General features: G+C 52.6%; 1 protein-coding gene across 1 annotated transcript; it reads left to right on the top strand.

Moving 5' to 3' along the window:
- The first annotated feature begins 1,536 nt into the window (after positions 1–1,536).
- Positions 1,537–23,432, top strand: ITGB3 (integrin subunit beta 3). The gene is made up of 15 exons (XM_083877528.1): positions 1,537–1,722; positions 6,627–6,712; positions 10,885–11,077; positions 12,976–13,228; positions 13,933–14,095; positions 14,665–14,826; positions 14,978–15,073; positions 15,245–15,334; positions 15,742–15,876; positions 16,515–16,944; positions 19,124–19,346; positions 19,617–19,717; positions 19,834–19,953; positions 20,963–21,129; positions 21,952–23,432. Exons 1-15 carry the CDS (start codon positions 1,665–1,667, stop codon positions 22,018–22,020), a joined length of 2,346 nt encoding a protein of 781 aa, XP_083733654.1. The 5' UTR covers positions 1,537–1,664; the 3' UTR covers positions 22,021–23,432.
- The last annotated feature ends 328 nt before the right edge of the window (positions 23,433–23,760 follow it).

The following is a 23,760-nucleotide window of genomic DNA, read 5'->3' as shown; positions in this document are numbered from 1 at the left end:
GACAGTTAAGACTAAGCTTTCTTTCCATGAAACACTCAGACACAGTCACAGGATGACACAGTGCAGCCTTGTGGGCAGAAAGTCCCACATGATGGGAAAGGCCATATAGGCAGCATGTCCAGGCAGCAAAATAAGGAATTTGGATGCCCTAAAACTGGCTAATGGGATCTGCAGTGGGACATGGTTCCAGGATCTGAAGCAGAGCAAGACTGGAGCTGCCCAAAAATAGGTTTGGGGCTCATATTGATGCCTCAGCCAAGGTACAACCTTTTTTGAGACTGCATGAGGGTTGATGGGCTTCTCCTAGTCCCCTTTGCCAAATCCTCATTAAAAAGCCTGGAGGAGGGAACTGGATCCCAGGCAGACAGTGATCCCTACTGAGGGGGACAGCAGCATCATCGAGGTTGGTGGGGCTGTGTGGAAAAGCAAAGAGGCACCAAAACTTCTTTTAAAGCTAAGGAAAGCTCCCCAGGTTCTGAGGCAGAATCTGTATCTCTACCTCATCCTCACAAAAACCATCACCTTTTGCAGACAGATGGAAGGTCTGGGACAAATGCTGTTGTCTCCATCTCCCAGCATGGAGCTGGGGCTCTTGAACAGCTCTGTGCACATTGCCTGTAGCCTCCAGTACCTCCAGGATGTGGCTGCAGCTCTTGGCACCCACAAAAACTTGTATTCCACAGCTTGGTATTTCTATGTGCTGGGTTGTCTTGACCCAGGGTTGTGTCCTTACTGTCCACAACCTCTGCCATCCAGTGGGAGAGAGCATCCCAGGGAAATTACTCCAGCCCTTCTCTCCCTTTTGCTCCTAAGGTATATGCCAAGTACCTCGGTTTCCCCAGTATTGCAGAGGAACAAGAGGTTTATAAAACCCCTTTGAGAGATGCCCACAGGCAATTCTGATGTTTCAGTGGGCACAGTCCCTACACAGATCCTAATTCCTGGATTTGCTCAGCACAGGATCAGTTCCTGAGGGCACAGGGGGGAAAAAAAAACAATACAAGTGAGAAGAAAATCAGGTCCAAATTATGTGACCCCAAGCTGAACTTCCCTCCCTTTGAGATGTCCAGGTTTATATCCAAACTGCTGGTTCCACCAGGTTTGGTTCCTGGCTGGGTCTCCCTCAGCTCCCAGGTCTGCTTTAGCAGGTATCTTCCCTCTCTGGTGAGGGAGCAGAGAATCCACACGTTCGTGTCAGTGTGCATTTGCTCTATTTCTCTTTAAATCCTTGAACTCCAGCAGCTCAGAAGGGGTTTAAAACTAGATACCTTTCAAGAGTTAATAAAAGGAAGGAGTGAGCAAGATTTTGTAAGGAATTAAAGCCATGTGAAAAGAGCCTATGAGAAAGAGCCTGTTCTGAGCCCCGGGGCCGCATGCCACCGGTGCCGAAGGAGGACTCCCTGCCAGGGTTTATTAGGTCCTTGTATAAGCCGAGAGAATGGAAGTCTCATAGGGAGCTGGCGGCAGAGCGGGCGGGGACACTCCGGACTCCGAAGTGACGCGGCACCAGCTTCCTCCGGCCGCCCCACTCGCCATGTGTCATTCACCCAGCCCTGTGATTCATCTCCTTGGCCGCTAAAAACCTCCCGCTGTTCCAGAGCCGCTGCCCATCACTCGTGGTGGGGTTGGTCCAAGCAGTCTCCCCAGCCCAGGGCTCAGAGAAGATGGGACAACTCTCCGTGACACTTGGGATCCTCCTGCTCTGCGCTACTGGCAGCTGGGGTAGGTTTACTCTGTCGCTTCTGTCATTGCTTAAAGCCATCTAGTGAAGAGGTTGCCTGTTACTTCTACAAATCCCAGGACTTTCTGCATTCCCAAGGTCTGTGATTTCATGGGATAATCACTCGGAAGGGGAGCTGGCAGCATGAGCTGCAGCGCGTTCGCACACACTAAGCGCAGCTCAGGATGGTTGGGCTTCGGCTGAGTCGGGGCCAGGAAGTTCTCAAGATGTTATAGGGGCAAGACAAACTTTGGTGGGTTATTCTTACTGGATGTGGTGAGTTTATATCCTCCACCTATTCTGTGTTTGGCTCTGGTTACTGGTTTGTAATGGAAGGACTGGGGTGTGACTTCATCCTTTTTAAGCAGAAAATTCACTGGGAGAAATCACGTCAGGTAATCCCTCCCTGTGTCTGTACATTTTAAGGGCGGGGGGAGGGGGGAGGTGCATTTATGTCAGCATTGCTGTCCTGTGTTATTTTTTCTCATGTTATTTTGATGCTTTTCTTTAAGAAATCTGATTCTGGCATCAGATGATCTCAGGAGAAATGCAGTTTGTATTTTTAAAATGTTTTCCAATGTCAGAAGTACAGAAAAGCCTGGAAAAGCATTATCTCCTCCCCAGGTGTGTTCCTAGGGCTCAAAGGAAATCTTGAAACTGCAATATGGTGATTTATAAATAAATTTTTTTTCAAGGCCAGACCTGGGGTTTGGGGCAACATGGTTCTGTCTAAAGAATTCCAGACTTTGGTGAATTCCCAGGCTCTGATCTGCTGCCAGATGGAGCTGTCATCAGTACAGGACATGGGATAATCCCTGCAAGAGTTTGAGCTCATAGAGCTGCAATTTGGGGCTGTGCATGTGATATCTCTGGTGCATGTGCTCAGTTTGGGGCATCCCATTCCTGGGAAGATGCTGGCAGGAAGGGAGAGGCTCAAGAGAAGAAACACTCCCAGAATGGTAGGGTGGGGATCAGCCAAGAAAGCCCAGATCTTTATCACTTAGTCAAACAGAAAGGCTGGAGAGGATGTGGTTTATACCTTTATCAAGTTTTGTGGTTTGTACCTTTATCAAACGTCTTTATCAGGTTTTCTCTGTGCTCATTCTTGCTCAAATTGGCAGAGTGGGAAAACAAAGTGTGTGGCTGCTCCTGCACCACACAGAGGTTACTCCAAGTGCAGACTGGGATTGAGTAATTGCCTCCAGTCAGGACAGAGTGATTCTAAGCCATAGACGTCTGGAGTGTTCCAAGTGCATCACTTCCCTAAATTCAGTCCCAAACTGGATGGAGCTTGGAGCAAGCTGGTCTAGTGGAAGGTGTTCCTGCCCATGGCAGGGGGTGGAACTGGATGGGCTTTAAGGTCACTTTCAATCCAAACCAGTCTGGGATTCCCTGCTTTCACCTCTCTCAGGGCCATAGCTCTGCCCCAGGTGGGTGGTTCCCATCATTCTGCACAGTTTATCTCCCATTTCCCTGTATTTCAGGATTGATTTTTTCCAAAAGCTGGAATCTTTAGGATCAGCTCATTGTGTGAGAGCAGCTGCTATCATAGTTTAAAAATGCAGGTTTTGTACTTGGGTTTACTAGTTTTTATGGCTAGGGAAAAAAACTCCAAGTATGGGGGGGGAAAAAGTCACTAAAAATTACAGAATTTGTTAGTATAGGCTGTACTGACATGGCAGGTAGTGTCTGAGTCTGGGAAGGACTGCCAAGCACCCACAGGGCCAAAACCTGAGAGGACTGCAGCTGCTGCATCCTCCCCATCTTTCACATCCTCCACTTCCACCCATCTGTGCTTTTGTCCTGACATCCTCACAAGGTCCCTGCTCCCACAAAACCCTCCCAACACTGCATCCCTGAATCCAGCCATGCAACCAGTGCTGGGAATGTCAACAAAGGAAAACTTCCCCACGGTGGGGGTATGCAGTTGCCTGCTCACAGCAGGACCAGCCTCATGTTTGGATGGTCATAACTACCCAGGCCCTGCTCCATCCAGCCCCATGGAACTGCAGCCAAGACTGGCCCTGTACAGTGCTGGAGATTGGTTCCAGGGAAGGGAAGAGTCCTTCATCCCCAGGAAAGTGTCTAGGTCATGGAGTGATAGACACCACATGGAGACCCATAGGGCTGCGTGAGTCTGGAGGCAGATACAGACCTCCAGGGACCCCCGAGGCAAAGCAATCAGTAATGGCATGGGTGGCACCATGTGACTAACATCAGACCCCAGGGCAGCCTTAGGAGTGGCAGCATCCCACCACAAGGATTTCCCAGCTGTAGCCTCACCTGAGCTGTGCATCTCCCCAGCCGCGACACTGCTCTGCCACTGCTCTGTGGCCTTCATTCCAAAATCCACCAGAAGACTGGATTTACATCCCCAGCAAAGAGAGGGGACACCAGATAAAGGACCCCTGGGCTTTGGGGTGGTAGCAGGAGAGGAAAGGAAACCACCAGGGTACAGGGGCTGCACACAGACAGGAGGTAATTTGTACCAAATGGTGAGGAGCAGATGAGCTCAGAGGGTCCTGGGGTTCCTTAGCCCCAAGATCAGATTTCATGGCATGAGGAGGCACCCTGGGCCTCTATCAGAAGACATGACCGTGGAATCTTCCACATGGAGTTTCAGTGGAACCTGGTCTCATTGAGACCAGAGTTAACACTGCACATAGGAAACTGAGGCAGGAAGTGGCTGAGGGACTGGGTCAAGTCACAGAGAAAACCTGTTTGAGGCAGGATTTGGACTGGTGAGTCTCATTTCCCAGAGCCCTCATGGAGCCCTTGTCAGCTCTGCCTTTCCCCAGCAAGGTGGGTGCTGGGGCAGAGCCAGGTGACTAAACCAGATAAAACCCAGTTTGAGGGGACAAACCCCACACTGGCATTAAACAAGAGCCTGGACCAAGAGTGTTGCTGGTGGCACTCAATGCTCTAAATCTGCCTGAGCAGAGACGAGCAACCACCGTCATGAACCAGGAGCTGGACACACGCACTATATGAGGGATGTGAGGGTGGAACACAGGAACACTCCTGGCATGTGGCAGGCGGGTACTTGGCACCTCTCCCTATCCTGGAACAAAGGGCCTCATCCTGGTCCAGGTGTCAAAGCACCAGAGCTCCCCAGGGACCTGCAGATTTGGAAGCTGTTTCCATATTCAGGCAAGTGGCCCCAGGGTTGGCATCCTTGAGCATTTAATCCAGAGCACCTGGAGCTGCCAGGGCTATCCCTGTCCCTGAGGGCTGTCTGGGCAGTGCCTCCAGAGGGCTGAGCTTGGTTCCCAGCTGCACGGCACAGCCCAAATCCAAGGCGTGTGCTCTGGCTGCAGCCACCAGCATTTGGCAGGCCAGGAGGGATTTCACATGGATGCAGCAGGAGCAGCAGGAGCCGGCAAGAGATGTAGGAGATGGCGTTGTCATTGGTGTTTTCAGAGAGCCCTTTGCCTTCCCTCTTCCTAGCTCTGTCTAACCCAAGGATCAATATTGCTGCTGGCACACTGCTGAGGTGCAGGAAGCACTGGAGACAAACCTGTCACTCTTTTGGGCAACGTTACATTTAAAATCTATCCCATCTTCACATGGAGCCAGGTATTTCAGGGTATGATGAGAGCTCTGGGTGTCAGTGCCATCCCAAAACTGGTGCTAAGCAAGGCACTTGGGCTTAGCATAATTTAGTTTAGCCTGAGACAAGTGGGAACCACAGGTGCCAGAGGTGCAATGAGAACACCCTGGGGCACATCCCTAAGCAGCTGCTGGTCCCTGGGACAGCCACAGCCTGTGACACCACCCTCAAATAGACATACAAACACACACACACACAGGTATGAACATGTGAACTCCCTGGCTACATGCCAGCAGGCAGGAGTGCATGGTGCTGTGGTTCTGGTTCTGCTCCAAGATCTGAGGATGTTATTTCACCATTTCCTCTTTCTGCTTTGTGTTGCATTTCCTGCGGTTGTGGGACACTGCTGGGACAAGCCCTGGGCTACCATGGGGGCATACAGGGCAGAGGGGAGGCCCCAGTGCCCACTGCTCCCTGCTGGCATCCCCCAGGCTCCCCACCCTGCAGTGTGTCCCAGCCAAGTGGGTACTTGGCTGCATTTTATCTGTCTGGGGAATCCTAAAACTGCTGAGATGCTTGTGCCCAGGAGGGAGGAAGAGCCAAGGTGGATGACACCATGGCAACCATGTCCCAGCCATGTGTCACACTGGTCCTTGGCAGCAGGAACCGCAGGACCACCCACTCTGGTCTGTGTCAGAGGAGCTCCTCCTGCCCCTGCGCTCCAGGGGCATTTTGTGGCCCTTTAATTACCCCACACGGGCTTACTGGCCTCTGATCTTCAAGACTGGTAGCAGCATGTGTCTCCCAGAGTCCCCACGGCCACTGACAGAGCCTGGAACACAACACCACCAGCACATTTCTGGTCTGGTGCCCTTTCACTCCCCTCCTTTGCCTGGATTTGAAGCCAAGCCAAGACCAGCCACTGAGCTTAGTGTCTTCTCAAGGTGGCACCAACCAGCCCTGGTCGAGGTGGTGGGAAGAGGCAGCCAATCCCCGGCAGGGCTGCACTCCAGAGAATTCACCCTTTCTACTCCTGCTGGCCCAAAGTGTCTGCAGGGAGGCACAAGGATAGATTAACTCCTGCCAGGGGGCTTCACTCCAACACCCATGTGAAGTTGTAGAGGTGAAAGGACCCTTTGAGGAACTGGCAGGTAGGGAATGATGATCAGCCTGGGCAAGATGAAACCCATCTCATACCAGGATGGGGAGAGCAAGGGAGAAACATCCAGGGTTTGTGGGTGGGAAAAGGGATAGAGAAGGGCCCTGGTGGGGCTCTGGCTGCTCAGAAGGTGGTGGCTGAACACACATATGAGTTTGGGTTCTGTGGGCTGTAATTGCTCTGTTTTGCTGTTCCAGGGGGCAACATCTGCACCACCCGTGGGGTGAACTCCTGCAAGCAGTGCCTGGCTGTCAGTCCCCTCTGCGCCTGGTGCTCTGCTGAGGTAAGAGCTGAGGACTGAGCTGAAGTACACCCCTGAGAAGGGCAGGGGATGCAAAGGAAGGGAAGAACCTTTGGGATGAGTCTAGGTTACAGCCACAAGCTCAGTCTCCATCTGTTCCCACCATATCTAAACAGATTCCTTGGTGGCACCTGGCTCAGACCTTGGCTCAAGGCACTTGGTCAGTGGGCACTGCTTCTGCCCCGCTCCCAAAATATGCCCCTTATCTGGGTGTGTTGGTGGGAGCTACATTGAGCTGGCTGAGAAATTGTGGTGTTTCCACTAGGAACTCACTTTATCTTTCAAATAATGTACATTTAAAAACTTGATTTACTTTTGGTTTGCTTCTTGGAAACCTGTTACAAAGCTCTGGATGAAGAAGCCTAATTCCTGGAAGGGCTGAGCAGAGAAGGGGGCCTGGAAGGCCTGAAAGGAGGAATTGAAAATACTCATTACAATTTAAGTGCTGGGTTTTAAAGCCTTTTTTCATTAGAAATAAGGGGAGAAGAAGACAAGGTGCCTGGTTTTGGTTACTGAGCTAAAGTGGATGTGAGTGCTGAGCTGTGGCTCTCAAATTATCCTGTTTGGGTAGGTGAGAACCAAGCAGATCTGACACATTCTCCTCCAAAAATGCTGCCCTGGGGGTTAATCCGTTGGGTAAGAGGAGGGAGTTTCCCAAAGGGATGGGAGAGGAGCCCTAGGGCAGAGCCAAGGAAGGTGATGGGGATGGGGAGAGGTGATTAAATCTTCTTTAGGCTTTCCATGCTTTCTTCTTCTCTATCCTTGATGACCCACTTCTATCAGCTGCAACTGTGCCCAAAGTGCCCACTGAGATTGGAAAACACCTGGGAAAAATGATCCAAACTGGAAAACACTGCTGGATCATGCTAGCAATGGTCTAATGCTTTGGGATCAATGCATATCTGGAGGGGAGGCCTCTGGCTTGCTGTGCCTGTCAGATATGACTCTTGGCATGTGGTGTGAATAAAGATGTTTGTGCCCATCTTATCTCTCATAAGGAATGGCTGAAACATGCAGCTTGATAAGGGACCTGGCTTCTCTCTCCTTCCCCCCTCTGAGGGGGAATGGTGGCTTCGCTGGGCTCCTCCTTCCCAGCCGCTGATCCTGGGCTGCACTGGTGGCTTCACGGTGCAGTGGGAGCCGCGATAGGGTTTTTTTCCCTTCAGATCAGCAAAGGTTTCCAAAAAAGGAAATATTTCCAGTGCTGCTCAAGCTGTGCTTCTGGGCAGACACGACAAGAGTGAGGGAGCCGTCCTGCTGCCAGAGCCGGCCCCCGGAGAGCTGGGCTGTGTGCTCTGCTCAGCAACTCTGCCTCCAACATCTGGACCACACTGTCTTAATTTAGCAAATGAGGTTTTTTTCTGTGGGTTTATTTCATTTCCCTGGGGTGGAGGAGGTCTCTGATACTGCATCCCCCCCCTGTTTTTAAAGGGATAGTGTCCATACTTGTGCTCCTGCTCCCACTACAGCCCTTTTCCACTCACATTGCCTTCTCAAGGAGCCTGGGGTGATGAGTTATTCCTGCTCCATCCTGGTTTTGGAATGGAAAAGGATTTTATTGCAGTCACTGACCCCACACACCCCCCCCCACACCCCCCCCGGGCATTGATGCAGAGCAGAGTTGAGTTTTATTTATTTTTTCAGAAACCTTGACCACTCTTGCCAACAAACAGATGTTCTCATCTGCTTTTTTGAAAAAGCCAGCCAAGCTGTAACACTGAGACATCTCTCTAAAATCCCCTTGGAGATTATTGTGACAGATCCTTCAGAGTCTCACCCACCCAAAATGTCACCCACTCCGGGTCTCTTGGAGGCCAGACTGGACCAGATTTGGATCTTAGAGAAGCTGCTGGAAGGTTTTAGTTTAATTTGTGGAGGCATCTGTGCTCTGAGCCCTCCCAAGAGCTCTCCTGCAGAGAAACTGATGCTGCATCAGTGGTTGTCTCTGAGATGAAAACAGAGATGCGCTGGGGAATTCGCAAGCTCCCACAGGCTCCCGCCCTGGGAGCCCAGGGATGGAACTGGCTCTGCCAGAGCCCTGCCTCACCCTGCCCTCACTAATCAGTTCTAGAGGCAGTGATTGGGATAAAATAATCAGGTTTCCCATTCTGGAGGAGTGTGAGCAGATGTCCACTCTGCAGTGGGACAGAGGGCAGGGAGAGCTTCTGAGCATCTCTGGGAAGGGCTGTGATGCCTGGGAAAGAGAGGGGGCACACATCTCCCCACACCTCCATGTAGGGAGCTGGTGACATCAGGGCTGTGCTGACAGAGAATGGGTTTCTCATGGATGAAATCCCTGTGCTGTGAGTTTCTCACCAGAAAGCTTGGGCTGTCTCTGGGTCACTCCTAACTAGGGACGTGCCCCAGGTGTTGAGTCAGCCAAGTGGCAGAGCCTGGGGGCAAAAACAGACTGGAGGCTGCCGGGGCCTTACAGTCAAATGTCCAAACTACTGCTGAGGTAATTTTTGTTGTTGGGGAGGCTCCTGTAAGTCTTGATTCAGTCACTATATTTAGGGCTCCAAACAAAGGGGAAGGATCCAGACCTTGGGTTAAACAGCTTGTCCATGGAAATCTCACAGCAGGAATCATGCTGCTAATCCCCTAAGATGCCATGAGGTCTCTGGGGTCCTGAGAGCTCCCTAGGATCTCCAGGTATCACCAAGCATCATGTTTAAAATCTACCTGCCAGTGTGCTTTTCACCCACCTATTTTTCCAGTGATTTCTTTGACTGGGAGAGGAATGTACATGATGATTGATGGGATCTGGAGTGAACCAGCCACCCCTTCCCACAGCAGAGAGCCCTGTGGAGTGAGCTTGTGGGTGGGTGGGTGTGGGGAGCTTATTTGGAGGGATGACTCATCCTCCTCTCTGTCAGCACACTGTCCAGGTCAAGGCAGGGTAGGAACACGCCTGCTGATGTATTTTTTGGCTCTCGCTTGACCACTGTTTCCAGAGGGCCATGGGCCAGCCAAGGCCTCCTGACACCATTTGTGTTTTTCTACTCATTTGCATAAAAAAAATTAATCCCTGGGTTCAACTAGCCTGAACCCAGGGCAGTTGATATCCTGCATGGGAATTTCTCCAGAACTGGAAGGCTCAGCACTGAATTCCAGCATCCCAGGAGCAGGGAGGGCACTGAACCAGCACCACCAGGACTTGTGCCACCTTCCCTTTGCTGCAGGAAGAGGCTGTGGTGGTCCTCTGCTGGAGGACTCCAATGTAGAAAGATCTGGGCTGAGGGAGGGAGATTAAGAATCCCTTTGGAGGGGAGGGCAAGTGCTGCCTGAGCAGGGATATGAGGCAGCAGATCACAGCAGTGCTGGGCTGGGAGAGAAATTCTTGCCATATTTGTCTTCATAAGCAACCAAAGGAATAGGAACCCTCCTGAATATTCTGTGATAAGGATGAGGAGCCAGGAGGTTTTTAAGGAAGGAGGGACAGGGCTGGAGCTCACCATGACTCCACACTTTGTGCTTCCTGCCCCTGATAGGCTCTTCAAGGCTTCTCCCACAGCCCCAGTGCCTTTGCAGTCTTTCACTCCTTTTTTGGTGCTCCTTTCCCTGGTCGGCTGCATCCGTTAGGAAGCTGGAGAGCTGGAGATAGGTCTGATCCACTTCCAGACAGGAACTGAGCACTGCTCTGTGATACGAGCTCACCCACAGTGGACATGCTCCTTGCTCATGGCAGGATTTCTAAGGGCCTATGTTGGAAAATTGGGGGAGAAAGGTAATTTTTCTTTTGTCAAAGTAATAAATAATTTTAAAAGTTCCACACTGCCTCTACCCAGCTTGCCATGTTCACATCCTGCTGCATCCTCCTCTAGCCATCCCAGAGAGACAGGATTTCCTGTTAGCTCTGCCAAAACACAAACCTAAGTCTCCAGCTGCCAGGAGTCAAGAGGAAGTTGTCAGGGATGTGTTATACATCATTCCTTGGCAAGGGCTGATGGACTCCTGGTCTGAACCCCAGCAGGACTTGCTGATCCCAAATCCTCCCTATCTGCTGCCTTCCTCAGGCAGAGACCATGTGCCCCAAGAAGTCTTTGATCCTGGTCTGGCGTTAGGTGTGATAAAGCAGGGGCTCTCAGGGAAAAGTCTTTCTCCTTCTCCTAGCATAGTCCTGGGAGGTTCCTAACTGTGTCCCTTCCCTGCAGGTCTGGGCGCAGTCGACCCCTCGCTGTGACCTACGTGCCAACCTCCTGCACAATGGCTGTGGTCAGGACCACATCGAGTCCCCCAGCAGCAGCGTCACCATCCTTGAGGACCAGCCCCTCAGCAACAAGGGCTCGGGGGGGTCCACCACCACCCAGATGAGCCCCCAGAGAATACAGCTGAACCTGCGGCCAGGTAAGATCCCCCCAGACTGCTGTAGGAAGGAAGGGATGCAGTGGGAATAAGCCAAAGGGTTCAGGCGCTGAGTGAGCCATCATTCTGGCCAAGGTGGTCTCGTATTCTTCAGCATCAAGGCCAGACTGGCAGCAGCACAGAATCCTCCAGAACATCTCTGGTGGGCAGCTGAGCTGTCTGGTTGCTGTGTTCGTTCTCTAGCCTCAGTTCCTGATGTATTTGAGGGGCAGGATAGGCTGCAACTTCAGCAACGCATGGGGTATTTTATAAAGCTGTTCAGACCTGAGGTATTGCTGCTGTTCTCAGAATTCCTGGGTGGAAGTCAGCTCATATCTCACAAGCCGCGGAGCAGCTGGCAGGGTTGGGCTGCCACCAGATCCCTGTAATTTCCCAGGCTCTGCTCAGTCAGGCAGGCTGGAGCCAATTAACTGCTCTGATCCTTTGCCAGCATCCAGGAGTTTCAAGGATGCCAGGCAGGAGGCAAAACTATTCGGCACGTGGCCTCTGTGCACATCCCCGGGCATGGCCAGGAGGAGTCCTGCTCTATTAGAAGGACAGCAGGCACAGGAATCCCCATACAGTGGGGGCATGGAGTTACTAAGTGGCCCTTGTTCTCTTTAGATCTAAAGGTAGTTGTCAGGAGGCAGGTGAGTGTGCTGCTGAGTGCTGTAAATCCCTGTTCCTTGGAATAAAGAGGAGAGCTTCATACCATCTCTGCCAAACCAAGAAGGTTTGGCATAAGTCATCTGCCTTGACTCATGAACCAAGACCAAATCATGAACGATGCAAGCACGAATGGTGATAGCTCATGTCCCACAAGCTCAGAATCCTCGTGGTTTCAGTTCAGTGAGGACAAACAGCTGCTTTCTAAGCACAAAAATGGGACACCTGGCTCCATGGTGGGGTCCCAACACAGATAGAGAGGGGATGGAGCTTTTTGGGCTGTCGTAAACTTTGAAACTTTCTTCTTCTTGAAAGAACATGGTGTGCCGATTTAGACAGAAATGTGAAAACAATAAAAATTTAAGCTCAGTTAAGGCCTTTTTTTCTCAACATTTGAGGTGTTCTGACAAGGCTGCAGCTGTGCCCTGGCTTATGTTTCAAATAAACCATTTCAAAGATCAGAAGAAAGGACCTTTGTCTCTTAAAAAGGCAGATAGAAAAGGTCAACCCTAAGCATTTTCAGCTTTTTTCTTTTTTTCAAGTGCAAAAGTCACCAAAACTGCAATGTTCCCCAGAAGGTTCTTTCTAAGGAGACTTTTGTTTCAATGGAAAATGTTTTGCCAAAATTTTCTCAGAAGGAGCTGGGAGAGCCAAGAAGAGAGGAAAGGAATGGAGATGGGGGAGGGCACAGAAAATGGTCAGAGTCTTTGGAAGCTCACAGAAGTCCAAAGCAGCCTTGCCTGCCTTGTGACCCCTTTAAGACCTGCTGCCCACACACTGAGGGTTTCCCCCACTCCATCCAGGTGTTCCTGTAGGATATCTTGGGGGGTCAGCCCTGGACAGGAAGATCTGCTCATGTCCTGGCACTGAGAGGTTAGGAGAACATAACCCCCATCTGCCGTAGAATTCCAGAATGGTTTTGGGGTTGGAAGGGATGTTGAAGACGATGCTGTTCCACTCCCTGCCATGGGCAGGCACACTTTCCACTAGACCAGGTTGCTCCAAGCTCAATCCAACCTGGCCTTGGACACTTTGAAGGGGTGCACAGCACATCTCCTGTTCAAGCACCTGACTAAGGGCTTTGCCCCGCTGTCTAAGGGTGATGTGGTCCTCCTAGAAGCTTTGACCATCCCCTTGGGTTCCTGCTGACCCCTTCCTCCTAATCCTGTGGTGAGCCTTCCTCCCTGTTCCAGGAGATGACCTCTCACTCTGCTTACTGCCCTGTCACTTTGCAGATGACTCCCAGGTCTTTCATGTCCAAGTGCGTCAAGTGGAAGATTACCCTGTGGACATCTACTACCTAATGGACTTGTCCAACTCAATGAAGGATGATCTGAGGAACATCCAGAACCTGGGCACAAAACTGGCCAGTGAGATGCGTAAGCTCACCAGCAACCTACGCATCGGCTTCGGGGCCTTTGTGGACAAACCCATTTCCCCCTACATGTACATATCTCCTCCAGAAGCCATCAAGAACCCTTGCTATGAGTAAGTCCAGGTTGAGGGAGTCCTCTAAGGGCCAGAAGTTGATGGGACACCACCACAATGTGTCTGGAAATCCACATCAGTTCGTGAAGAACTGCAGCCCATAGAAAGGACCTGTGTTTGAGACATTCTTGAAAGGTTGTCTCCCATGGGAAGGACAACAGGCTGGAGCAGAGAAAGAGTGTGAGGAGGAAGGAATGTCAGAGGTGTTAGGAGCTGAATTAATCCCCCATTCCCTGTTCCCCTGTGCTACTAGGAGAGGAGTAGGCAGGAGTGAAGTTGAGCCTGGGAGGAAAGGAGGGGAGTGGAGAAACTGGGTGACTGATTCTGGACAGGGTTTAAACCTTAGTGCAATCTGTGTTCCACTGGCACAGAAAGAAGGAGCAGTTCTAAACTACAAATATCATTATCACTGGAAAACTCTTGAGGGAAAAATTTTGCATCATTTTTTCAAAAGAAATGTTGAGGCTGGAAGAAAATGACTCCTAAAAGTCCCAGAAGGACTGAGGCTGGAAGCTGACCTGAGCCCAGCATCTCTAGAAAATTAATATTATTTAAAAGACCCTTCACCAGCCTCAGGCTCTTGGGGGTTTGGGTCCCTCCAGCACATCCTGGGCAGAACATTGGGATGTGGGATGGCTGTGGGGCAGGGATGAGAGCTGGAATAGCCTGATGAGCCCTGTGCCCTGAGTGCTCTTCTCCCACAGGATCGGGGAAACATGCCTGCCCATGTTTGGGTACAAACACGTCCTGTCGCTCACGGATGAGGTGACTCGCTTCAATGAGGAGGTGCGGAAGCAGAGTGTCTCCCGGAACCGCGATGCACCGGAGGGCGGTTTTGATGCCATCATCCAGGCCACTGTGTGTGATGTAAGGGGCAGGAAAGCCTGGCTAGGGGCAGGACAGGGTCACCAGGCTGGGCCAGGTGGGTTAGCAGGGACCAACCAGGACAAGATCATAAGCCTTGTTGAGTTGTTGTGTGACTGATTTCTGGAGAGAATGAACATTCAAGTGAGACATTTCTAGCCCAATAGCCAAGGGAAGAGCAGGACTCTCACAGGATCATGGTAGGGGAGAAGAGCACAGCAGGTGCTCAGGAACCATGTCATCCTTGCAGTGACCAGTCCAGAAGGGACAACACTTCCTATGCCTTTATCTTGCCTTTGCTGGAGTTCTTGCATCCCTGAGTCATTAGCCATCTTGATTAACACTCTAACCAATTAAAACTCATCTTTCACCTACAAGCAGCCCATGCCCACCTTCCAAACCCCACTCCCACAGCACTTCCCTGGGAGAACAATGCCTTGGTTCCCTGTGCAGAGGTTGGTCTCTAAGGCCAAGCCATGACCCCCTGGCACAAAGACAGCAGTGGGGTTCTGGCACATGGGACTACCCTCAGCATGTGCTGACACATGACTGGGAACTGCCTTTCACTGCAGGAAAAAATTGGCTGGAGGAATGATGCTTCCCACCTGCTTGTCTTCACCACGGATGCGAAGACCCACATCGCACTGGATGGGCGGCTGGCTGGCATCGTGCAGCCCAATGATGCCCAGTGCCACATTGACAAGGATAATTTCTACTCTGCTACCACCACACTGGTAAAGCCCAACCCAGGCATGGGGTTGTGGAGCCCAGAACTCCTGTTGGGTCCCCATGGGATGGGAAAGGTGTTTCAGCCGTGGTTGGAGAGCATGATGGGGACCAAGGTGGGGGGGGTGTACATGTTCCTAGGCTGTACCTCTCCTCCAGGACTATCCCTCTCTGGGCCTGATGACTGAGAAACTCTCACAGAAGAACATCAACTTGATCTTTGCTGTGACAGATACGGTTGTTGGCCTCTACCAGGTACAAGTTTCTGTGCAAAAGCCACCTTCCTGAGGGGCTGGTGGGCCATGGGCTAGACATGGCTTGGTGGTCTCCTCTCTTATCAAAGCTCCCATGTGCCTGGACAGGGTTTGGCCCAGCCATGGCACATTTACCCATCATAAACAGACCCTGTTTATGATATTTCTCCAGAACTATAGTGAGCTGATCCCAGGCACAACCGTGGGCACCTTGTCCAGGGACTCCAGCAACGTTCTGCAGCTCATAGTGGACTCCTATGGGGTGAGTGTGCAGTGCAATGGCCTTACAACAACACTCTCCCTAACAAAACAGCCGCTGCTTCCCACTGCCAACAACCCACACAGATTTGTCAGCTCCTCCAACCCCAAGCATCCTCCTTGGACCAGCATTGAGCATCTGCCTTAACCCATGTGTGCAGGCACTCCAGGGTTGGGAGATCACTGTTCACAGCCTGTCCCTCCTTGTCTTGAAGACTTTTCCCTGTAGAGAATGACTGAGTCTTGAGAAAGACAGGGAGCCCTTGGCTTGCCCTCAAGATGTGGGGCACTTGGCTTCTTTCCCAGGTGTGAGGGAGCATCACTGTGGTGCTGGGGCAGGGGAAGATCCTCCCAGGGCTGAGCCCTGCCCAGCCTCTGCTGTCTCTTGATCTGTCCTCTCTCCTCTCCTAGAAAATCCGCTCCAAAGTGGAGCTGGAGGTGCGTGACCTCCCTGAAGAGCTGTCCCTGGCCTTCAATGCTACCTGCCTTAATGATGAGATCATCCCGGGGCTCAAGTCTTGCATGGGGCTCAAGATTGGGGACACGGTGAGGATTCTGCTCATGGGTATGGCTTTTCTCCCCTCTATGTAGCAGCACTGCCAGATCATTTGTTGCTCTGCACCAGCATCATATGCTTGTCCCACAACCTCCCAGGTGACATGGACCCTGGAATCCCAGCACTAGAGAGAGGTCTAGAAGGGTGGGTGCAAGGAAGAAAATGCTTTTTTTGAATCTGCAGGATGCAAACTCTTGTGATCCCTCCAGCGCAGCCCAGGCTGCTGCTGACAGGGCATGGGAACCTGGAATCATTTGGATTGGAAAAGCCCTCTAAGACCATCAAGTCCAACCACTAACTGATCTCTAAGTCCACAACTAAACCATGTCCCTAAGCACCATATCTACAGGTTCTTTGAATTCTTCCAGGGACAGTGATTCTACTTCTTCCCTGGGCAGCCTGTGCCAGTGCCTGACTAACCTCTCAGTGCAGAAATTTTTCTTGATACTGAATCTAAAATTTGCCTGGCTATTGTGGCAGGCACATTCTCTGGCCCACACTGTGCTGGGACAGCTTTGATAAGCTTTGATGAGCCCAAAGAAGCCTGGTAGGTCCCATTTCTGAGCTCCTTAAGCTGGGCTATGGACTGGAGCAGTACTTATATCCAGGCACACACCTTTCCCTCCAGGTGAGCTTCAGCATCGAGGCCAAAGTGCGGGGCTGTCCCCAGGAGCAGCAGAAATCCTTCACCATCAAACCTGTGGGCTTCAAGGACAGCCTGACAGTGGTGGTGAACTTCGACTGCGAGTGCTCCTGTGAGAGCCACGCCGAGGCCAACAGCCCATCCTGCAGCCATGGCAATGGCACGCTGGAGTGTGGCGTGTGCCGCTGCAACCCTGGGCGCTTGGGCTCACACTGTGAGTGCTCAGAGGAGGAGTACAACCCCTCACAGCAGGACAACTGCAGCCCCCGGCCAGGCCAGCCCCTGTGCAGCCAGCGTGGTGAGTGCATCTGCGGGCAATGCGTGTGCCACAGCAGCGACTTTGGGAAGGTGACGGGCAAGTACTGTGAGTGCGACGACTTTTCCTGCGTTCGCTTCAAGGGCCAGATGTGCTCAGGTGAGTGCTGGGCTTGGCAAGGAGGCAGCTTGGGGCTGTTAAGGCTGCCTGAGATCATGGGCAAGGGAGACCAGTCATTTTGGTGCTTGTCCCATGAGTTGTCCCCACCTCTGGCTTGTTCAGCTGTGGATCTCCCTGGACTAGCCCTGGTCTAAAGTGATGCCAAGGGAATTACTCCCTTTTTGGCCATTGATATCACCTCCTGTGTGTGAGAGCTGGGAGCAGGGATGGGCTAGAAGATTAAAAAGGAGGCCTGGTGGGGCTGATGGGGACCAAGAGTAGTTCTGAGGTGCACATGGAAGGGACTTTGCTCGAACCACAGCTCAAACACCTCAGAAATACTGCTCTGCAGGAGGAAACTCCAGGGTGGAGGGGAAGGGGTGGGGAGACGTGGGTTTTAGCCTCCACCAAGTTCTGCAAGACTTCCTAGTGGCAAAAGAGTTGGGGAAGTAAATCCTCCCTCCTCACTGGCCTTACAGCATCTCCCCTCCTGAATATGTGTCTCTTCCACATGCTCCCAGACTCCCCCTCTCCAGTCCAGCTGCTCTCACTAACGGGAAGAGAAGACCAGGTCCTTGGGTTCTCTGGTTTTCCTCCCAGTGAAGAAGCCCTCCCTGCAGAATCCCCACACCAACAGCAATTCCAAATGTCCTGATATGCCAGGGCCTCTTACCCACTTACCCACCTTTCATTTAAGGCTTCTTCCACCCATATCGCCAGTAAACACTGAAGGACTGAGTGAATCGCAGTGCTCTGCCCATCTCCTGTATTTAAGGGATGTGAGAGAGGTGACAGTGCCTAGGAATGGGACATGAAACTGTGGCACATCCTCTCCAGGAGCAGAGCACCCCAAAACTGATTCAAGGGGGGTATGGTAGAGGGGTAGCCACCCCTGTTCCTAACCCCAGCCTCCCTCTGTAAACCCAGGATAGGTAGCTGCTAACAGAGTGCCAAAAAAAGCCACCACTTTCCTGCTGAAATCCCAAAAATCCCCAGGAAAACGTCAGTGGCCAAAGTTGATTCCACTCCACTAGAGCCCAGCCTGGGTGAGGTGAAACCTGGGGCCAGAAGACACTCAATTCTTGCTCCCTAATGTCTCCAAATTGAATTTTTGGGACCTCACCTGCCCCCTAGGCCAACTTCATGGCTCAAACTGCCTCTGTGCTGCTCAGATTGATCCTTTATCTTAATAGCCTGCTGATAATGGAGTGAAAATGCTGGTTTATCCCACCCTGAGTAGTCAGTGTCCTCAAGGAGCCTGTTCCTGTTTGAGCAAGGGCTGCAGGTGCCCAGGACGTGTAAAGGACAATGATGAAGAGCTGCCCCTGGGCGGGGCAGGCTGTTAATTAACCCGAACTCTCTGACCCTGTTGAGCCACTTCTCCCCAACCTACCCATCTGTTTCCATGCTTGTCACCCAGCATGGCATTATTTTCCTGTGACTCAGACTTAGTTCCTCATTAATGGAGTTACACATTTATTTCACATGCTGGTGTCTCCAAGGGCATGGCCAGGACAGTGCACAGTGCCCCCACAGGGAGCAGCATTCTCAATGTGTCCCACTGTGCTCAGGGCTCAGGACAGGTCAGCACGTGCAGCTCCACAGTGTTTCCACCACTGATTGTGTCTCGTCTTTGAGCTGGAATCAAACCACAATCCAAATAGCTCCAGGGTTTGGCAGGATTTGAACATGCCTGTCTGTCTTTCTGATTAAACCAGTCTCTGTGAGTGCATGTTGGGCTTTTCCCAGCAGTCAGCTTTCCCTTTCTGATCAAAGCCTCCCAAGCAGTGAGACCTGGGGGCTCTGACCCAGATGTCCTAACTCAATCCGAAATTCAAAGCCACAGCCAGAACCTGACTTGCTCAGAGACAGGCCTGATGGAGCATCTCCAGTTGCTGCTGCTGGAGCTGTGGCAGCTCAGCCTGAAATGTGGGAGTTTGTTCTTGCTTGGGTGGGATAAGAGGAGTGTTGGGAACATGGTGAAGGTCTGGGTTTGGTGTGAGCCGCTCTGTGTCTCACCCCAAGGACAGTGCAAAGGAGTTGTTCTAGGTGGCTGGTCTGCCTTGCTATGCCCACAGAGGGTGAGTTGCCACTCTGGGTCATAGGTATCCATATAGGGAATTACTAACAGGCTCTGTGGAGACACTTAAGAGTTCTGGTGCTTTTTGGTTGTCCCCAGGCCACGGGCAGTGCAGCTGTGGGGACTGTCTGTGCAACTCAGACTGGACAGGCGACTACTGCAACTGCACCACACGCACTGACACCTGCATGTCCAACAATGGGCTGGTGTGCAGTGGCCATGGCTCCTGCGTGTGCGGCCGCTGCGAGTGCACCCAGCCTGGCTCCTACGGAGACACCTGCGAGAAGTGCCCCACCTGCCCAGATGCCTGCACCATCAAAAAGTGAGAAAGCAGAGGGCTGGGACAGGTCATACCACATTATGGGCTGGCAGAGAGCTGGGATAGGTCATACTCCACTTGGGAAGCTGGCAGAGAGCTGGGAAGGGTCATATCCCATCGTGGAGCAGGCAGCACTGGTGGCAGGAGCGCTTCACTATCTGCAGCCCGGCAGGGTTGGGACTGCTGTGATTTCCACAACCTGATACTGAAAGGTGCGACAGTTCCCTGAGGAGAGCATGGAGAAACTCATAGTACCTCCCTCCACTTCCACAGGGATTGTGTGGAATGCAAGAAGTTTGAGCGGGGAAAGCTCGTGGAGCAGCAGTCTTGCAGCCGCATGTGCCGTGACGAGATTGAGACAGTGCAAGAACTGAGTAAGAGGAGACCCAACCCCTGCCCTTATATGTGGAAATCCAGCGGGCTGTGTATGCCACACACTTTCCGTCTGTGCACCCCTCGGCATGGGGGTTCTGAGCCTTCCCTCTGGCAGGTGACAGGGGCAAGGATGCCGTGAACTGCACCTATAAGGATGAGAATGACTGTGTGATGAAGTTCCAGTACTACGAGGACTCCAGTGGCAAGTCCATCCTCTACGTCATTGATGAGCCTGGTAAGACCCAGCTGCGACGCTTAGGCTGGGGACTGCAGAATGTGCTGCGCTGGGTTTCTGTGCGGGGGAGGGGTTTCTGGGGCGGGGCGGTTGTGTGCCCTTTGTACCTCCCACTCCAGCCAAGCATACGGAGGGGTGGGGGGGCGGTGCTGAGAGGGATTAAAGAACTTCTTTGTTCCCTGCTCAGTGGCACCGGGGCTGTGAATTCCTGCCTCTCAGGTATCCCATTTCCTAAGTTATTTCCTCTCCTCATTGAGGTCAAGGATGGGTGTTCAACCTTCCCACCGCCCTTATCCTGTGTCTGACTTTGTGGGGGTAATTTTTCTTGGGAAGCAGATAAAGGGAGGCTCCCATCAGCAGCCCCGGGGTCTCTACTGACCTCAGCTGAGCCTGGGGCTGTGTGGCTGCAGATCTTTCAAGAAGCAGGACCGTGAGGGCAGCCACCACCTCTCGCTGCAGCTGTCTGCCATAAGCAGGGTATACCCCACACTCCCCAACCCCACAGACAGACAGGAAAGGAAGGGCAGGCAAGGGCTGGGGTGGTCACACGGCCCTGGGCAGTGTGCAGGGGGAGTAGGAGCTGCAGAGGCTCACAATGGATCTCGCTGCCCCCATTTGCCAACTCACTGTTGACACATGGCCACAGGCCAGGGTTGGATGTCAGGGGCTGGTGGTTTGGGGCAAACTTCCACAAACACAAGGATCTGGTCAACGGTGTCATCCCCCACTGTGGGTGGGACCTGTGATACCCCTGATCTGGCTCCAGGCTTGGGTGCAGACCCCCACCCTACAGATAGGTGCTCTAGTATTTTGGCACAGGTGCCCCATGGACGGGATCCTCCTTCACAGAGCCTGCTGTGCTCAGGGTGGAGGCCCCTGCTTACTGGCAGAGGAGGATGATGCCCTCCTGAGACCAAAGGAGCTCTGTACCCATGGCCAGGTAGCCCCAGTGCTGCTTTAAGTTGCCCTGGGGGTGCTGAATCCCCCTCAACCCTTCTCTCTGCTCCAGACTGTCCAAAGGGGCCAGATGTCCTGGTGGTCCTGCTCTCGGTGACAGGTGCCATCCTGCTCATCGGCCTTGCTGCCCTGCTCATCTGGAAGCTCCTCATCACCATCCACGATCGCCGCGAGTTCGCCCGTTTCGAGGAGGAAAAGGCCAGGGCCAAGTGGGACACGGTGAGGGGCAGTGGATTGGGTGTGCTGGGCAGGAGCCCTAAAATCCCACCGCTCCTGGTTTGAGGGATCCAGATCCCAGTGCTCCTTGCATGAGAGTCCAGCTGCTGTCTGTGGTCCCATGACATGGTCCTTAAGGACCAGCTTGTCCCATTCCTCTCTAAAGCCTGAGACAGTGTTCCAGGGAGGACTCAAGGTGACATTGCCAGTTGGGACTCCCCTCCCTGAGCCCGCTGTGGTCCCAGAGGCTTGTGCACAGGTGACAGAAGATGTCTTAGATGATTTTCTCACCTCCAGCATATCCGAAGAACTTGTCAGCAGCATGACCCCCTTACTCACCGCTCACATCAGTGTTTCCATTCCATCAGTGAGGCAGAAGGTCCCTCCTTGCCCTGGGATGCTGGAACCCAGAGCAAAAGGGAGAGGACTGGTACAGCACTGGTACCTCTCCCCCACCTCTCCTCCATCTCCTAACTCCCCACAAAGTGAAGGGATGGTGTGGGATGGGACGGGACGGGACGGGACGGGACAGGACGGGACGGGACGGGACGGGATGGGATAGGATGGGATGGGATGCTCTTTCAAGAGGTCTCTCTCCTCCTGAGCTCCTGCTGCTTTTCCTTTCCTCCACAACAGCTTTTCGCAATTCTCTCCCATGAAACCTTAGGGGGAGCCATTAAATTGCTCATCCAAAGCCTTGGGTGGAGACAGGGATCCACCATTCCATGCGGAGACAGTGCCTCGGTTACTCGATGTTAAGTAGAACAAATGCTGATGCCAAGCACAAAGTGATGATGCTCTTTTTCATCTTCCTTCTCCCTCCAGACCCATAACCCTTTATATAAAGAGGCCACATCTACCTTCACCAACATCACATACCGTGGGAACATGTAAGGATGCCACATCCAGCACTGGCCATTGGATCAGCTGAGGATCCGTGGGATCTCTGGAACCCAGTTTACAGAAGAGCTGGTTTGTGTCAGCCTGCGTGTATGACTGCATATAATTTAACAAGTCCCTGACTGCCTCCAACCCCTGTTGTCTGTCACCCCACTGTAACTGCAGGGATGTGTTTTCCATGGCAAACCTCAGTCCTTACCTCAGCCGGTCGCTCACAGAGCCAGCGGCCCCTCCATACACTGAATGCAGAGAAATGGGATGATCTCTGTCAGTCTGTGAACTTTTTGGTGCTCATCGGGCCAAGGGCATTTCAGGAGCAGCTGCTTGAACCACATGCTGAGTTGTGCTCTCCTCCACAGCCTATGCTGGTGAAGCTCTCCCCGGTTGGAGTCTCCTTCTGCACTAGCCTCAGTCTCTCTGGGCACAGGGACCTTCTCATTTGGGACAGGGCAGCTGCCAGCAGGCAGGAGTCATCACTGGTTTTGGAGGTTCAGGACACTGCTTGAACAGCCCAGCAGCCCCTTTCTTCTTGCAGCCATATGTCACTGGTGCTGCTGTGACCCAGGGTGGTAAAAAGCTGTGCCCCACATAACAGTGCCCTCCCTCACTCCCTCCAGTGCATTCAGTCTATACCACCTGTCAACTCCATGTAACATCAACTGTGCTGGTACCAGCTGCAGCCTGGCTCAGCCCCTGGGATGGTGCTGAGCTCATTCTGTCCACCTCCACTGTCCCCAAGCCACAGCGCACATGGATGTGCAAGCACCTGCTTCAGGAGGATCATGATGTCTGATATCCCTTGAGCTTGGCCACCTCTCTGCCCTTAGTGTTTTTTGCACTGTGTAATTGCACCCCTGGACTTCTGTGTGGCTCAGGGTTCCAGGAAAGCAGGCAGGGCTAAGGCTATGTCCTGCTGCCTGAAGCTGTGTGTCACCCGTGGAGGAAAACAAAGAGCTGTCCTGGGGCAGTGCTGGGATGTAACAGTACTGTTGCCTGGTCCGTGCCCTGCCAGAGCACATCTCAATTCCCCTCAATTGCCCCAAAAAGCAACAGTGACCGTGTTCCTGGTATGGGGTTGGCCCTAATGGCTCCAGCAGCGTGTTACTGAGCTAGTGGTGGCCCTATATCCCTGTTCCCTGGCTGGCCTATCCCAGCAGTGTGGGAGCAGGGGCAAGGGTTGATGCTGGGTGGGATCTGAGGCTGAGCGCTGGAGGGGGGCCCGGGATGGATGAGCAGCACCAGAGTGTCAGTGATTCACATCACAAAAATAAAAAAAATAACTTAAAAAAACCACTCAGACTACTATCAGTGTTGTCCCCAGCCTGTGCCCAGGTTTCTGCCCTGAGGGCAGCCCTTGACACCCCAGCACAACTAGGGGAGCTGGTTTGAGATGAGATGGGTTGAGAGATGGCAGAACCAGAGCAAGCAGGGCCGTGGGCCCCTGACGGGGGTCTCTGCTCTGTTGCTGGTTCCCTCCTCAGGGTCAATAACAAGTTGGGGGGGGCACAGGGTGGGCCAAAGCCCACTGCAGACTATTATACTGGTAGCACCTCATTCCCTTGCAAGTAGAGTGAACCTCTGCATGCCACATCGTGTTTGCTTGAGTCTCTGACACCCCAGACACACTCCTGGGGTACTGGGTGCTCCCAGCCCACACTGAATGCACCTACACAAGATACATTCAGGCACCTTGGGCAGTGTTCAGTCCCCAGGTGTGCCAGGCAGGGTCTCAGT

Source organism: Zosterops lateralis (genome assembly GCF_965231275.1).
Source record: "Zosterops lateralis genome assembly, chromosome: 24".
In the NCBI taxonomy this organism is placed as follows: Eukaryota; Metazoa; Chordata; class Aves; order Passeriformes; family Zosteropidae; genus Zosterops; species Zosterops lateralis.
This window is presented reverse-complemented; position numbering and strand designations above follow the sequence as displayed.

Coding starts and splice junctions, on each gene's coding strand:
- ITGB3 (XM_083877528.1), top strand. CDS start 1,665: ATGGGACAACTCTCCGTGACACTTGGGATCCTCCTGCTCTGCGCTACT. Junction 1,723..6,626: donor CTGCGCTACTGGCAGCTGGG/GTAGGTTTACTC, acceptor TTGCTGTTCCAG/GGGGCAACATCTGCACCACC. Junction 16,945..19,123: donor CAAGGGCCAGATGTGCTCAG/GTGAGTGCTGGG, acceptor GGTTGTCCCCAG/GCCACGGGCAGTGCAGCTGT.